Source organism: Microcaecilia unicolor, chromosome 3 (genome assembly GCF_901765095.1).
Source record: "Microcaecilia unicolor chromosome 3, aMicUni1.1, whole genome shotgun sequence".
In the NCBI taxonomy this organism is placed as follows: Eukaryota; Metazoa; Chordata; class Amphibia; order Gymnophiona; family Siphonopidae; genus Microcaecilia; species Microcaecilia unicolor.
In genome coordinates, this window is record NC_044033.1 from 506910069 (window position 1) to 506927162 (window position 17094).

Here is a 17094-nt window from a genome sequence, read left to right on the forward strand (position 1 = left end):
TTTCCAACAGTACCCAATCCAGGTACAATACATTTTATGCTGCTTATCCTAGAAATAATTTAATAATGGCTTATGGACTTTTCTTTTAGGAAGCTATCCAAACCTCTTTTAAACCCCACTAACCTAACTGCTTTTACTATATTCTTCGGCAATGAATTTGAGAGTTTAATTACACGCTGAGTGAAGAAATATTTTCACCAATTTGTTTTATTTTTCAACAATTTTTTTATTGATGACAAATCATTGCAAACATAATCATCAGCAATTAACCAGGAATTGGTTCCAATAACCAAACATACATGCCAATGGTTTAATCGTCCTTATTACCATCAAAAGTTTTTTGTTTTCACCCCCTGTTCCTTTCCCCCCCCCCCCCCCCCCCCTTTACCTCCCCTCTCCGATTTGTTTTAAATTTATAGCTTTGTAGCTTCATCGCATGCCTCCTAGTCCTGGTATTTTTGGAAAGAGTAAACAATCGATTTACATCTACCAATTTCATTCCATCATTTGTAGACCTCTATCATATCTCCCCTCAGTCATCTTTTCTCCAAGCTGAAGAGCCCTAGCTGCTTTAGCCTTTCCTCATAGGGAAGTCGTTCCATCCTCTTTATCATTTTCGTCGCTCTTCTTTGTACCTTTTCTAACTCCACAATATATTTTTTTGAGATGCAGTGACCAGAATTGCACACAATATTCAAGGCTCAGTCGCACCATGGAGCAATTCAAAGGCATTATAATGTCCTCATTGTTTTCCATTCCTTTCCTAATAATACCTAACATTCTATTTGCTTTCTTAGCCGCCACCACACACTGAGCATAGGGTTTCAACGTATCATCAACAATGACACCTAGATCCCTTTCCTGGTCAGTGACTCCTAACGAGGAACCTGTAATTTGGGTTCCTCTTTCCCACATGCATCATTTTGCACTTGCTCTCATTAAACATCATCTGCCATTTAGATGCCCAGTCTCCCAGTCTCATAAGGTCCTCTTGTAATTTTTCACAATCCTCTTGTGATTTAACAACTTTGAATAACTTTGTGTCGTCAGCAAATTTAATTACCTCACTAGTTACTCCCATTTCTAGATCATTCATATGTTAAAAAGCAACGTTCCCAGCACACACCCCATGGGGAACCCCACTCTCTACCCTTCTCCATTGAGAATACTGATCATTTAACCCTACTTTCTGTTTTCTATCTTTTAACCAGTTTTTAATCCACAATAGAACACTACATCCTATCCCATGACTCTCCAATTTCCTCTGGAGTCATTCATGCGGTACTTTGTCAAATGCCTTTTGAAAATCCAGATACACAATATTGACCTGTATCCATATGTTTGTTCACCCCTTCACGTTTCAGGTTTGTTAAGACTTGCTATACTGCCCTTGAGGAGAAACTGTCAGAATAGTTTATACTTGCAATACATACCGTATTTTTCGGACTATAAGACGCACCGGACCATAAGACGCACCTAGGTTTTAGAGGAGGGAAATAGGAAAAAAAAAATGTTCCTCTTTCCCTCCTCTAAAACCTAGGTGCTCTGCTCCGGTGCGTCTTGTCCGGGTTTCGGACCTCCGTTCCAGTACTTACATGATTCCATGTGCCCTGGTGGTCTAGTGACGTTGGGGCAGGAAATCTCGGCGGCCATTTTGAATATCGCCGAGACCATCAGAAAGCATTGAGAAGCACGGAGAGCAGCGCGATGGGCAGGAAAGAGGGGGCTCTTTCCTGCCCCGACGTCACTAGACCACCAGGGCACATGGAATCATGTAAGTACTGGAACGGAGGTCCGAAAACGCTACCTTCGGACTATAAGACGCACCCCCCATTTTCCTCCCAAATTTTGGGGGAAAAAAGTGCGTCTTATAGTCCGAAAAATACGGTAATCAAAAAGGAATGGAATAATAGAAAGGAACTGCATCTGAGAATAGGACAGAAGGAGAAATAGAGTATCTGCAGAGCAGGCGCCAATCACCATGCAACTGTGACAGTACCTCGAGCACAGGGACCTCAAGAGGACATTAGTCAGTGTAAGCATCATGAAACAGAAACATTTTGAAGTCAATTCTGCAATTCTCTTAGGTGCATTCTAGGTGCAAATATGGAGGGAGTGTGTTCCACAGGGTAGGACCTACTACACTAAAAAATTTTGATCTAACAGATATGACAGAAGGAAGGGACTACAAGATTGCATGATTTGGGGGGGGATCTAAGAATTCTGGATGCAGTGTAGGGGACGAGAGATACAGCAGCAAGCCAGAATAATGTACTTTCTACAGTCTGTATAATTATAGTACAGCAAGAGACCCTCACTGGATGCCCACCGGAAGGGTGGGAAGGCCAGATTTTAGGACTCAGGCTGTAAAAATACCAGCCAGGTTTAAAAATCTATGACTGGCTGCGCAAGGACTTGCTTTCCTGTAAGTTAATATGTGTCCCCGCTTGGGATCCATCCACTGGAATAATGATGGGTCAATTTACATACCTTTAACAGCTAAAATAACTGAAAAAGTACTGACTAGGCCAAATATCTGTAAAAAGCAGGTCTGAACCATGAGTTCTGACACAAACAGGTACAACTGTCACTTTAAATCAGATGAACAAAATGGAGTCTATTAGTTTTGTATAGAAGGCTACAGAGGTTATACAGGGTTCTTAAGATGGCGTGAAAAGTATTGCGACACAGACAGATGTGGAACTGTTATCTCAAAGCTTCTCAAAACATGCTGATAAGACTGTGTGGGAAAGTATCATCTCAGAAATTGAGAGCTAGGTATCTCACCATTGACTTCTATGGAGAGTTTGTGTATAAAAGAGGGGACAATTTGCCATAGCTTTGGTATCCGCCCCAACGCTTATCTCAGACGGCGAAGCTCTGTCCGGTTGTACCCAGAATCTATCTGCTGAATGTACCTGATTAAAGTCTGATGTACAAATAAAATCCTTATTCGAAATGATGATTTGTGGGCTTAACTTAATGATGAAAGGCTGTAAGTATAAATGCTTCTGCTGTATCAGGCTATCACTCGCTGCATTATATAACTTGTAACCTAAATCCAGTTTGTCATAAGGCTGGTATCTATTCCTTGCTAGTGCTGAGAGGCGGACTAATGCGGGTCTCTTAGATCTAACGTCTCTCTCAGTGGCAACTCCTCTTAGAACTTCACAACCCCCTGATTGCCCCAGTTCTAGGGCTATTTAGAGATGGAGTCAGATTAAGGTCATTTAAGCCTTCTTGGGGGGGCTTGGGACCCCTTAATTCTCAACATTGGTGACCCAGCGTTCGATTTAAACACGCCATGAGAATTTTTGTCAAAGTGGGGATTTATTCTAGCTCTTGACTAAAATTCTGTCACTGTCTTTCAATATTCTGTTCTGTTCTTTCTCACCCCCTTTTCTTTCTCCTATTCTGTCCATTTCTTTGATTTGCGTGATGTACGCAAGACTGTGCTTGTTGTGTGAATGGTGCATAACACCGAATCCAGGCGACTGCGATTTGGGGTTTGCTGCAAGTTTATTTCAATGTTCAAAATCTTTGGATTGGTCTTTATGCTAGCATTCTCGCTTAACAATCCTTAGAGATTGGGCATTTTCTGTTTCCCATTCCATCTTGTGTTCTGTCTTTATCCTTCCTTTTCAAATCCCTGTTCCCTTGTTCTCACTATGTATTCTGTTCTTCCTCCTTCTTCCCCTATCCCTTTTCCTGTTCTCCTTCATCCTAACTTCTTCTGCCTACCTCTTCCTATTAATCCCCTGGGTCTAATCCTGCTCCGTTCTTTTCTGTATGCTCCCGGATCGGGGGAATTTCCTTTACTCTAGGAGAACAGCACGCTTTCAGATTGCTCCCTTCTAAAATCTTTCTGGTTTCTCTGCTCCTAGTATCCTCGAGATTTTTTATTGCCTCGGGACTGTCCCTCCTACTTCCTACAACTTTCTTCTCTTTTCAGCTGCAAACACTAATTGCGGGGCTCAGCTATGTAGCTGCTTACCGCCGTTCAACTGCTGTTTTCCCCTTATCTCTAAACTTCTCTGCCTCCCATGACTTTGCCGTATCCAAATCTTTGTGCACTACACTTCCCATAAGACCCTATTCAGTTCTTTTAGTTCTCTGAACTATGCTTTCCCTTTAACAGCCCACAAAGCCCCTTCTTCCTGTACTTTTCTCGGCTCTTTTTCTTAGCGCTGTATTACAACCTCTGATTTCCGTTTCTCCTTATGCCTACGGGAAACTATAGTGGATATCTCTGAGTGCTATCGTTTCAGCTGTTACATACATTTCCTGGTCTTGTATGAATAACTGCGTAGTATCTCTTATTTTTTTTTGTGTCAGTAGGAGTGTCCGCTCTTTTTTCCTTTTACATCTTTGTGTGTGTTTTTGCACTCCGTCTGACTTGGATTTTTTGTGTGAACTATACTGTTCCGTCTCTGCTTTTCTTAGTTCTTATCTCTGTATGTCGTTGTCTAAATCTGGCTTGGCTTTTTCACTTTGAAGCGCATTTTCTGTCCTTTATTATTTACTGCGTAGTTCAACTAATTGCCCTTTTTCACTGCTGCTCAGTTCTGTGCTCTCACCCCACCCCCATGGCCCTTTCTTTTTCCCTTAAGTCTAATCTGAATTCCTCCCTCCCTGCCCTCTTCTCTGATGCTCTACCGACTCCTATACCATATGTCTGTGGCCCGCACGATACCATTTGGGGTAACTTAACACCTTACATACACCTTTTTGGCTTCTCGTGCAAACTAGAAATCGTTTTTTTATTCCCTATAAAACTATTCTTTCTTCTTCTCAGTCCCATGTGGTGTGAGTTTTAATTTTCTTTCTGAAACAAAATTTACTACATTACTAGTAATTGTCATATTTCATATATACTCCCTCTTGGGCTTCGAATCTGCCTTTATAAATCCATTTAAATTTGCCCGAAGAGCTGAAGTTCTAAACCCTTTTTCCCTCACATATCCTTATCCAGGCTTCCGAAACTGCCATTTCTTTCTGTAACTTTTGAAAGTTTTCCCTAACAAGCGCTGTAGTTCACTATCTCAAGGACATGAGAATCTGGGAAGCTTGCCCATTTTAGCTGCCTTATCAGTCAGTCCAGCACTGCTTTGGCAGAGGCTACAGTTCACTTTTAAAAGCTCAGAAAGTAATTTTTTTTTCCCTTCTCCGTCCGTTTTTTCTGTTCTATGCTGAAGCGGTACAAGTTAACCAGTCATTTACACAGGGATATTGTGAACCTTTTGCTGTCTATCCTCCGTCAACTGTATTGCTCCTAAATTTATCTAACTATATCTAATTCACTGGTATATTTCCTCATGCTGCCAAGTCCGTTATACGCGCACTTCTGAGCATGTAAGAATGTACGGATGCATCTTTGCTTTCACTTCTACGATTATGGCACTGCATCTTAGTCTTACTTTGCATTCTCCTTTTACTCTAATACTTTCTCACTCTGTCTCTGAGTCATGATTTTAAACCCGAGACAGGTTTCTTTATTTTTGTGCTGCTAGTGACAGCCTGATAGACTTCATTGTGCTACACCATGTGCTTACAAAGTGTTAAAAAGGTATCTTTCCTTCAAACATACATAACTTACCCCTTTGAAAACCGGCTTTCTCCTTCTTTGTCCTAGTGTAGCTTTCTGTAATTATGTTGCAATACTTCTTTAATCTGTTTTTCGTATTATGCTGATAGTTCATTTACGTGGCCCCCCATGATTTATGCTTCAGGATCCTGGTTTTCGCACTTTAAATGGTATTACTCAATTCCTACAGATGTTACTTTCTTTTGCCCTGTACAGATATATGTCTTAATGTTCCACTATAATGTCACATTTACCTTACTATGATTAATACGCATGTATTTCTTGCTGAATGCTTAACTGGTAGTGTTTTAGGAAGACTGTTGCATATTGTGGTTATATTGTTGAGAAGCAACTGTTTTTGTTACATTTAAATGCTATCATATTGTGCTTGTGTTCTATAACACGGGGGTATAGCGTGATTTTCAGAGCATGCTAGCTACAGAATCTTTCTTGTACAAATATTTGTGCTCAAATTTTCATAACTTTTACTTCTATGATGGCAGTGCTGGTCCGCTGCCCATCCATAATCTTTAACACTAAGCTACGTATGTCAAAACTGTCCTACAAGGTTTAGTATTTCTCAGTCTTTTTCAGCTTTGTTCGTCTTGCATGACTGAGTTTGTACCGCTTGCCCTAGCTTCCTTTCTGTTCTGCTCTACTACCCTCAAGCTTTCCTTTCATAATTTGCTGTGTGGCAACCTTGGTATACACTGTAAACTAAGGTGCCTTACCCGAAGAGCTTACATGTTTTTCTCCATTTAAAACAAAATTCTTTCTTGCTACCTTTCTAGTTGTGAACCACACTTCCTGCATTCTATTTAAAACTGCACAGCTACCTTTGTTTCCTCTTGTTATTACAGTTTCGTTCTGTGCACACCCCTGATAAGATTGCTGTTCGGAGTGTGTCCCTTTTTCCTCGTACCCGCTTGTATGTCTCCTTATTCTATTTGTTTATTTATAACTTTCTTTCACCGTTAGCTGGATGCACCGATTACGGCGTTCAGCTCTCTAGCCACTTTTGTTTTACTTCTCTCTAATAAAGGAAAGGTCTGTTTCCTCTCGACGGCTGTTTTTAAGTTCTCAGCTTTTTATGACTGAGACCTCTCGCCCTATACTTGCAGTCTCATTTCTCTGTATTTTTGCTTTCCCCATTTACAAGTGCATAGCTGTCTATTTTCCTCTTTTTCTGTGGCTGTTTTATAAATAACTTCCCCTCCATTCTCTGCCCTCTCTGTCTCTCGTATCTGTTAATCTCTAGCTTTGGAATGTATTATCCTGTTTCTAATAATCTCCGGTAATAACCTTTCGCCCTGTACTGCAACGGCACCCTTCTTTTCTCCTGACTATGCTTCCTGCTCTTACGTATAGCCTGTCTGTCTGTAAGGTTACGTTCTCTTCTCTGCCACTTATTTAAATATATTCCTTTTTAATTTTGATAGTCTCTTGGCTACTATTTTCAGTTGTTTTATTAAATTTGTACTTGTCCTAGCAGTTGTTATCACACCCTTTTAATTTATAATGTTATACTTTTAATTAATGCTTAAGGTTTGTTATTTATTCTCCTATTTGAAATTTGCTTAGACGCTATATGGATTATATCTTGCTCCCGTTATAAGCTAGGCGCTGTGCTGTCCCCGCCCATCAGTTTCTATTGCTTGCATTATTATTGCACTGGCTTATTTTAAACATTTGCAGTAATGACTTATGTTATAATGTTTCCTGATTAATATTTCCACGTCCTGAGAATGACAATCGCTTTTAAATAATATGGTTCTATAAAGAGTTAAATTGTGTAAGTCTTTATAACAAGTTTGCTATGAATTAGGATCCAACACAGAAAGTCACATGAAATTACAATAGATTATTGTTATATTAAGAGCTAGATAACCCCATGATACTTATATGATAGTAGAAGTATTATGTACTATATAGCAGCATTTCTTTGTTTTTACCTTAATAGATATGCATATAAAATATGTTTTCCCTTTTCTGTTGAGAAGATGATGACTGCGTGCCATGAGAATACAGCGTTGCTTCACTTCTTCAGTTATTTCCTGTTGGTTCTTTATAACCCAACCCACCTTCTCTTTCCTTCTAATGCTGCAGCTGTTCTGTTTGTCATCATTTAGACATATCATTTCAGTCACTGATTAGTATGTATGTTTCATGCTGTATCATTGGAAGTTCTTGATGTAAAAATCACATGTTTTAATTTGTTTTTTTTCTCTTTTACCTGTTTAGTCACAAAAGCTTTCTGCCATCGCATTGGGGTTTATTTTGTTTATTATGTTCCTTTTCTGAATGTATGAGTATTAATTTGTCATATTTATGGGTATTAACTTGTCATGTTTGCACAACGATTCTAGTGTCCTGTTTCACAATTTCTTGAATTATATGCTTTTCTTATATTTTCCTGTTTAGATGCTACTTCCAACCTATCCGGTACCCGCCCCAAAAGCATTTAATATGTATTTACCTTTATTTCATTTATTCTAGGGGTATAGCTCCGGACTACACATGTTATAATGTCTTTGTTAATATACATTTTCTTGCCTTTTGTTGAAATCGGTTTTCCAGTTACATATATGGTTCTCCCCTGTTACTCTTATTATAGTATGTAGTAGTTTCATGTCTTGTTTAAAGTCTATATTTTGTTTTCATATACAGCTTTCAACCTACCCTTACAGCTTATTTTTGCCTTACATTACAAATTAGGTAGGCCCAGTTTTTATCATATATTATGTACACTTATCTTTCCTAATTAGTTTTCTTCTTTTACTACAGGTATGAATGAATTTAATTGTACTGTTTGCCCTTGTATTGCAGGCTTTCTTATTGTTACTGTTCCGCTCTAATGCTTTTGAGTTTCCTTCTCCTGGTTTGTTGAGTGGGAAATATATTGTCTAGTGAATGATGAACGTGGAATTTTTCACATTTTTGTCCTGACTAAGGTGTTCCAACTAGAGGCTCTTTTTATGACTGTGCCTTTCCCAAAGAGCTTACATTTGTTTTGTTTTGCTTTGGAATATTTCGTTTTTCTCTCTATTTTTCTATCACTTCTATAGTAATTTTCAGGGGCTTTCCCCTAGGACATACTATACTTTTATTGTTTTCTTATATACCAGTGTCACGCTATAACCATTGGGTTTGATACCGATGTCTGGGACTCACATCCATCGAAGGTGCTCCTTCAATGGATGACGGTATCTCATTTATTAGATTTTGAGCAGACTTCCATTCCATTTTCGGAGTGGCCTGCGGTTTCGGCATTATTGCCCACCTATGAGTTACTTGTATAGATGAGCGCGGGGTTAATAAAGAGACGTCTAACGACTTTCGTTGCGATTGTGTACAGGTTGACTCGGGTATTTAAAATTATTTAGAAATGGTTAGTTGTATACGCGGGAGAGCCTAACCTATAAAATTTTTATTTCACTGCGTGCGTTGTAGCCACTTAAGGTTCATTGGGGTGATTACGTTGTAGCTAATCAGCGGGACCCGTTGGACCGCTGCTCCTCGACTCAGAGGACCTTATTCGCAGGTTTTTTGAGTTCATTTTGGGAGTGTTTGCAATGTCCCTTTTTGGGGGCTCTATCATGGCGTTGGTGCCCATGGCCAATAATTATCAGTGTAGTTTTTGGCAGGCATGTTGTAGCTGTCTTTAGAAGCACACTCTGGGGAGTAGTATTTATTAATTTGGGATAGAGTAGTATAAATATATAATAGCTGACACTACGTATTTATTTACTTTTATACTGTCTCTCTAGGCATATTTCTGTTTGCAGTTTTTGTCTTGCTTTCTCCTAATGTCACTTGCGGTCAAAGCGTTGAGCTTTCCGCTAATTAGTAATTTTTATTTTATCCCTTTGTCGGAGCACATTAATAGATGCGTGAGTATGATTGTGTTATATCTCTGTATGTTTTACTATCAGGATAATCATTGCATGTTTTTGTAAACTGTTAACAAATTATCATTTCTAGGTCTCCTTGCTATCCATGAAGCTGCCTTGTGAACCACTGACCTTGTACCAGGTTCTAGATCTAATCAATATATGTATATATTGCTAATCTAGTTCATTTTCCTATAGCATACATTAAACCAGCTAGTTATTAAGGAATCATTTCTTTAGTTTTAAATTTGTGCTTTAAGGTTACTCTGCGAGATTGCCTATCAACTGCAGTGGTAGTAAATCTCAAAGGAGTGTTTTGTTTCCAGGATTGTATATTATTTCATTTAAGCAATGTTTGTTTGATTTGTGATGTTAAATATCTGATTGTTTTTGATTTCTGATAAATTGCTTTCACTAGAAATGCAAGCACTTTATGACATTGTTTAAAATAACCTGGCTTTTTATTGGGGATGTGTTCCGTAATAATGAATTAACTGTTTTAATTTTTCCTTTCACGTCTTATCTACTACTTTCAAACTTCCTTCCCTGCCTCTTAAAGATTTATAGTTTTATGATACAGTTAACCCTTGTTGTTCTTATTTTCTCTAAAGTTCATCTTTGCAAATGCTTTGAACTCAGTATATGATACAGGAATTTATTTTAATAACTAGATGGGTTTTTCTGTGATTCTGTGTTATCCTTGCTACTCTCTGTTTAGAATTCAATTTACAATGTAGGTTTACAAGCTGTTCCATTTATCATACTGGTCTATATGAACATATCCTATTGGCCAATTGTGTGCATTTATTGCATTAATAAAAATTGTTATTATATTCTTGATTTTTGAATGTTACTAAAATGTTTAAAGAAATGCTCCTACTTCTTGTCTTCTGCTTATAAAGCTGCTCCTCCTCTGTATTTAAAATATACTCTAAATTGTAAATTGATTGCTGGGAATATATAAGCTTATTTTTAGCTATCTCTCTGAATGTGAATCTTCATATGCTGTCATAATTTAGGGCCCAAAATTGTGAAAGCATAGAAATGATCAAATTAAAATTTAATATAATTTTTATTTTCCAAATTGGCTGTGAACTATTACAGAGGACTATAGGTTATTGTCCTTCTCATTTGACCTATTTAAACCTTGTGAAGGTCACGTGAGGAGGCCTCATAGAAATATATAGTTTTTTACATTTCTGATATTAGCTTTTCTCTATCTCTCTAAATATCATGTTAAGGGCTGCATTTTCCTGGAACAGACTCTGACCACAATGTTTCCTCAGACTCTGCTGACTTCCTGTGCCAGCCACATGTAATATACAGAGAACATTTTTTTTTCATTTTATTATTCCTACTGGTAATTTGTGATATTATATATTGACACTATGCTCCACCTACTGATGCGCAAAGGAACTAACAATGCATTTTATAATCTATTCTTTCTAATGGTCCTATGCTAAGATTTGACCACTTGATTTTACTTCTTATATCACCTCTATTTATTAAGTCCTGTAGGTTGAGTGAAGACTGTCAATCCAATTTCTGATCTACCGCCTCTATTCTAGTTTGGTACTTCAGCTACACCTGACCTCTTGCAAGAGAAAGCAGCGCCACCTTCTCCAATGAGAATTTTCTTTTGTCCAAATGATGTTATTAATTTAGACCTTCTTGGTTATGCTCTTAAATATTCTGCTGTATTGAATATTTTTGCAGGCTTCTCATCTTTTTCAGAACCTACATGTCACTATTACAACAGACAGCGATCGTGATTCCAGAAGATACTTCCATCACCTGGACTATTTATGAGTTTTAAATTTCTGCACATTGGTCTTCAACTTTGACTATGACTATTTGCTAATTGACCCTTCTTTCTGAATCATCTAACTCGTAAGTCCTGCTGGCCTCCTGCAGCTGAGGGCTCAACCCTTGGTGAATGGTAGTCATCGTAGGTGAAGATTCCATATCTATTGGCGATAGATTGCGACGCATTGCCCTCCATACATCAATAATTGAACATTTACCATCATCTCTAAATTCTAATTGTTTTTTTTGTAGATACAATTTCATATATACTATTGCTATTTATGTAAATTGGCTTTTCATTATTGAACCCTTCTGGTTACCCTTTTGCTTTTGCACTTAATTAGCACTGTTTTCTCCATGTTGACATTGTCTTTCATGTCTATTCAATTCACACTGATTATGCCCACTAAGATATACAGTTATTATTTTGCTTATTCCTTTGCCAGCCTCTGGCTCTTGATGGGCTGCTTATGATGGTGTATGCCTAGATCCAACTTTGTACACCACAAGTACGTCTTCAAGATCTATCCAGGCCCAAATGATGTTAGATCCCCCAAAGTTGTGGCAATAATCTTTACACCTTGCAAACTGCTGGACCACAAGTCTCGGGTCCATGTGAAAGATATACAGATTTACTCAGCCGCAGAACCAGATGTTACCAGCCTAACCATCTCAAGACCGACCACTTCCTTCAACAGGCCAGCCTGAAAACCCAGCCCTGTTAGATCTCCGTCCAGATTCTTCAGCGCTTCCACCGCCTCAACCATGATCGATGAAAGAGAATTCAGAACTGATACTTAATTTGAGAATTACTGTTGCTGTTTATGGACATTATAGATTCATATTTTGTTTTATTTTCAGTTTAGCAGTTTAGCAGTAATCCTGTCTAGAAAAGGTTTTATTTTATTTTCCTATTATTTTCTTTATTGTTCTTTATTGTTCTAATTGGTTTTCTAAGAGTTTCCCTATTATTTCTGTTTAGGTAATTTAAAATTGAAGTTGATCTTGCTCAGATACAAGGGTAACATCAAACCCTAATACTGGCTAAGATATCATAATGTAGATGTAAACTCTGTTAGTATCAACCAGCTATGCAATTGTTTAACTCTGGTGTAGGCTTACTTACATTACATGTCTTTCTGTAGGTTTGACTAAGCTCCAAGTGGGGTAATGGATATATAAATTGCTTCCCATACTTCCAGGTCATTATGCATATGTCAAGATCCATGCATGACCTTTGTTACCATTTTTGCTGTATGAGGCAACCTCATACTTGTTATCCACTTATTAGTGCTCATGATTGGATGCCAATGATGAGTACTAGTAAGGTCCAGGAATCCCGACCTATTTAAGGATTCTGAATACCTACAACCTTAAACAGCCTGCAATCTGAATACTAACCATATATTTGTTGAGCCACCATAACAATGCTTAATCAAAATCACTGTTCCTTCTCAAGACCACTAAGAAAGATACATTAGATTATCTCCCCATGTACTATGCAACAGATATAATAGAAGTCATAGCAAAACCTGAAAGTATTAGTATGATCCACCTGAAATTGCTATTACCCGTATACATATACTTCGTGAGATTTTGTAGATGAACTCATGGTTTTGTCCCATTTACGCCTCAAGAGGGGTAATATCAAGATTAAGGCCCAAGGGGTTGAGTAATATAAAGGGAATTCCATATGCCCAGAAATATACCACCTAAGATTGAAGTTTTCTGTCTGGCATAATATCTGCTAGCAACCCATAAGAGCAAAACTCCCCCTCTCGTTTGATAGCTTGCCACCTTCTGGAATGGATGATGACGAGCTTTGTGTCACCCCTCCTCAGAGGGGGTGACAAGTGGGGAATGTATAATTATAGTACAGCAAGAGACCCTCACTGGATGCCCACCGGAAGGGTGGGAAGGCCAGATTTTAGGACTCAGGCTGTAAAAATACCAGCCAGGTTTAAAAATCTATGACTGGCTGCGCAAGGACTTGCTTTCCTGTAAGTTAATATGTGTCCCCGCTTGGGATCCATCCACTGGAATAATGATGGGTCAATTTACATACCTTTAACAGCTAAAATAACTGAAAAAGTACTGACTAGGCCAAATATCTGTAAAAAGCAGGTCTGAACCATGAGTTCTGACACAAACAGGTACAACTGTCACTTTAAATCAGATGAACAAAATGGAGTCTATTAGTTTTGTATAGAAGGCTACAGAGGTTATACAGGGTTCTTAAGATGGCGTGAAAAGTATTGCGACACAGACAGATGTGGAACTGTTATCTCAAAGCTTCTCAAAACATGCTGATAAGACTGTGTGGGAAAGTATCATCTCAGAAATTGAGAGCTAGGTATCTCACCATTGACTTCTATGGAGAGTTTGTGTATAAAAGAGGGGACAATTTGCCATAGCTTTGGTATCCGCCCCAACGCTTATCTCAGACGGCGAAGCTCTGTCCGGTTGTACCCAGAATCTATCTGCTGAATGTACCTGATTAAAGTCTGATGTACAAATAAAATCCTTATTCGAAATGATGATTTGTGGGCTTAACTTAATGATGAAAGGCTGTAAGTATAAATGCTTCTGCTGTATCAGGCTATCACTCGCTGCATTATATAACTTGTAACCTAAATCCAGTTTGTCATAAGGCTGGTATCTATTCCTTGCTAGTGCTGAGAGGCGGACTAATGCGGGTCTCTTAGATCTAACGTCTCTCTCAGTGGCAACTCCTCTTAGAACTTCACAACCCCCTGATTGCCCCAGTTCTAGGGCTATTTAGAGATGGAGTCAGATTAAGGTCATTTAAGCCTTCTTGGGGGGGCTTGGGACCCCTTAATTCTCAACAAGTCATATACACTGTATTTCTTTCAGTGGTAAGAATTAAAATCAGTGGCAGCCCTACTATTAAGCCATCTGAGGCGGGGGCCTCAGGAGACACTCTTGTGAGGTACCATCGCCCCCCCCCCCCCCCCGCCCTTAACTCCCCAAACCCCTTTCCCAAAATTATCTTTTTCTTTTGTTTTTCAAAAGAAGGCGGCGGCAGCCCCTTCTTTCTACTGCGGGGCCTCCGAGGAAACAGAAAATTATGTCAGAGAGGTGGGTCACCTGCAGTGGAGAGAAGGAGCCCAGAAAGGAGGCAGGGCAGCCTAAGAGAGTCGCTGCTGCCATCTTCTTTAAAAAAAAAAAAAACAAGAAAAGAAAAAAAGGGATTGGGGAGAGAAGGGCGATGGGGGAGGGGGCGGTAGCAGAGGAGCTGGGGCGGCAGCTCATTTTCTGCCTCAGGCAGCAGATTGTCTTGGGCCACCTCTGATTGATACAACAATTAAATTCTTACATGTTACAAAACAAAATGTTCCTTTGAAGTTCAGAGCACTCGTGAAGTTATTAGAGGAAACCATGTGCTCATGCGGGGGTAGAAGATTGAGATTGAGCAAGTAAAAAATGCAGCTCAACAGAACAAAAGACTTACAGTCATCAATGCCTTCTCCTCCTTTTCCATTGTCTTTGTTGAATAAGCGAATTCCTGTGACAATCATTGTAAGCTCTTTCAGCTGGCTTTCCTTGTCTTTCTTGCCAAGTGAGAGAAAGTTGCCTAACTCAGACTGGGGAAACACGCTCTGCAGAGCAGCTGGAAAAGAAAAAAAAACTAATGAGTATTACAAGCACTAAGACCATGCACAACAAACAGCTATGACATCTGATCTAATGGCACAGCCAGACAGCTTATTTTGAGTGGGTCAACAGGAAGACTGGATGTGCATGAAACAGGGGCGGAGTGACCATACGGGCAACCGGGTAGTGCACAAGGGCCCAGAGGCGTTGGGGGGGCCCAGTGCTGCTCTCCCCCTTCTGCACACTACAGCCCCCACAAGCCTCGGTGGGCCCTCCCCAGGCTTACCTTGAAGGGCCCTAGTGGTCTAGTGGCCTCTTTGGGGGCAGGAAAGAACCCCACTCTTTTCTGCCCACTGCCGCTGCTCTTCCTGCCACTGCCGCATCTTCAAAATGGCTGCTGAGACTGCCGAGACCCGCGAGACTAATGCAGAAAGTCTCGGCAGCCATTAAGAAGAAGCAGAAGTGTAGGACAGAGCAGCGGCAGCGGGCAGGAAATTCTTTCCTGCCCTGAAAGAGGCTACCAGCAGTGGCGTAGGAAGGGGGGGCAGTGGGGCGGTCCGCCCCGGGTGCACGCCGCTGGGGGGGTGTCAGCTACGCTGGTTCCCTGCTCCCTCTGCCCCAGAACAGGTTACTTCTGGGCTGTATGGCAGATGGGGTAAGACTGTGAGAACCCACTGAACGGAAAGGAACAGGTAAAACTAAAATCTAGAAAATCAAAACACTACTTCTGCCCGTGGAAGGTCATACCATATGGTCTCTCTAATTTTTAATACCAAAATCAAGTTCACCCGCTTTCATGTATATGTGGAGTAAAGGACCTTAGAATAAGAGCTTCAATCATGCATTAAATATGTGCTCATCCAACCATTGATCAGAAAACACTGCGTGAAATGAGAGTCTCTTAAATGTGCAATATGTCAAAATTAACAAAAATGCAGAGAGCAAAATGGTAGGAACCATTTTGAAATACTACCTGTTCCACGCGCAGAGCCCAAGCAACAGGCAGAGATATGGAGTCTCAACGCGTGGATGAGACAATGGTGTGGGGAAGAGGGTTTTAGATTTGTCAGGAACTGGTCAGCATTCTGGGGAAAGGAGAGCCTGTTCCGATCTGATGGGCTTCACCTTAACCAGGGTGGGACCAGGCTGCTGGCGTCAACTTTTAAAATAGAAATAGAGCAGCTTTTAAACTAGAAATAGGGGGAAGGCCGACAGTCGCTCAAAAGCGCATGGTTCAGGATAAGGTATCTTTTGAGGATATCACCCAGACAGGGAAGAAAAGGTTACTTGTAAGTAAGGATGTCCAAGAAATCATAGTAGATCAGATGGCCTTAAATAAAATTAATAATGACCGGACAGAAGATAACACATTAATAATGCCATGTATTAAACGTAATATAAAACGGAACAACAAGCATGCATTGAAATGTCTATACGGAAATGCCAGGAGCCTGAGACATAAGATGGGAGAGCTGGAGTACATTGCACACATAGGCGGTCGGTGGCCCAACTGTTTGGGGAGGTTAAAGGGGGCGGGGTTAGGGGTGGGGCCAGGGGTGGAGCTTAAATCCATAATTGTCTGATAACACACAAAAAATAAATAAATAAAAATAAAAGTCACAATTAATACCTTTTATTAAATTTAGATATTAGATATGTATCATATGTCAAAGAATAAAGTGGTTGCTCAAAGCATATTCTAAGCACAATCGCTCAACTGCAAAACACTATGAACAACTTTGTGCAAAAAAACACTCAGAACCTTACTGTACCATAAATATTACACTGGGCAGAACCTAATACACCAATATACCACCCATATGGAAAACGCAGACCGTCAACAATATGAAACAAGGGATCATATCATCACAATTCTCATGTAGAGCCACAAAACACCCTAATTCATGCTTAATGTTGGATAAAATGCCATAAATAAGTAAATAAATATAAACTTTTAATGTTGAGCAACTGATTCTCAAAGTGGACATATTCCAAACACTATAATGAAAATAAAATGATCTTTTCTACCTTTGTTGTCTGGTGACTTTTTCTGATCATGCTGGCCCAGTATCCGATTCTGCTGCTATCTGTCCTCAGTGCAGGTCAGGAAGTCATCCTCGTTAAATATCTCCCTGGCAACCCAGGACACCTTCAGCCAACACCCCCCCCCCCCCCCCCCCCCCACTCTCTCAGCAGTAA

General features: G+C 39.8%; 1 protein-coding gene across 1 annotated transcript in view; it reads right to left on the minus strand.

Moving 5' to 3' along the window:
- The window catches only part of CFAP206 (cilia and flagella associated protein 206), a 109695-nt gene that overhangs the window by 64321 nt on the left and 28280 nt on the right, over nt 1-17094 (minus strand). Inside the window, exon 6 of the mRNA XM_030199112.1 lies at nt 14753-14911. Coding sequence (XP_030054972.1) covers nt 14753-14911 — 159 coding nt within the window. The remainder of the gene's footprint in view (nt 1-14752; nt 14912-17094) is intronic.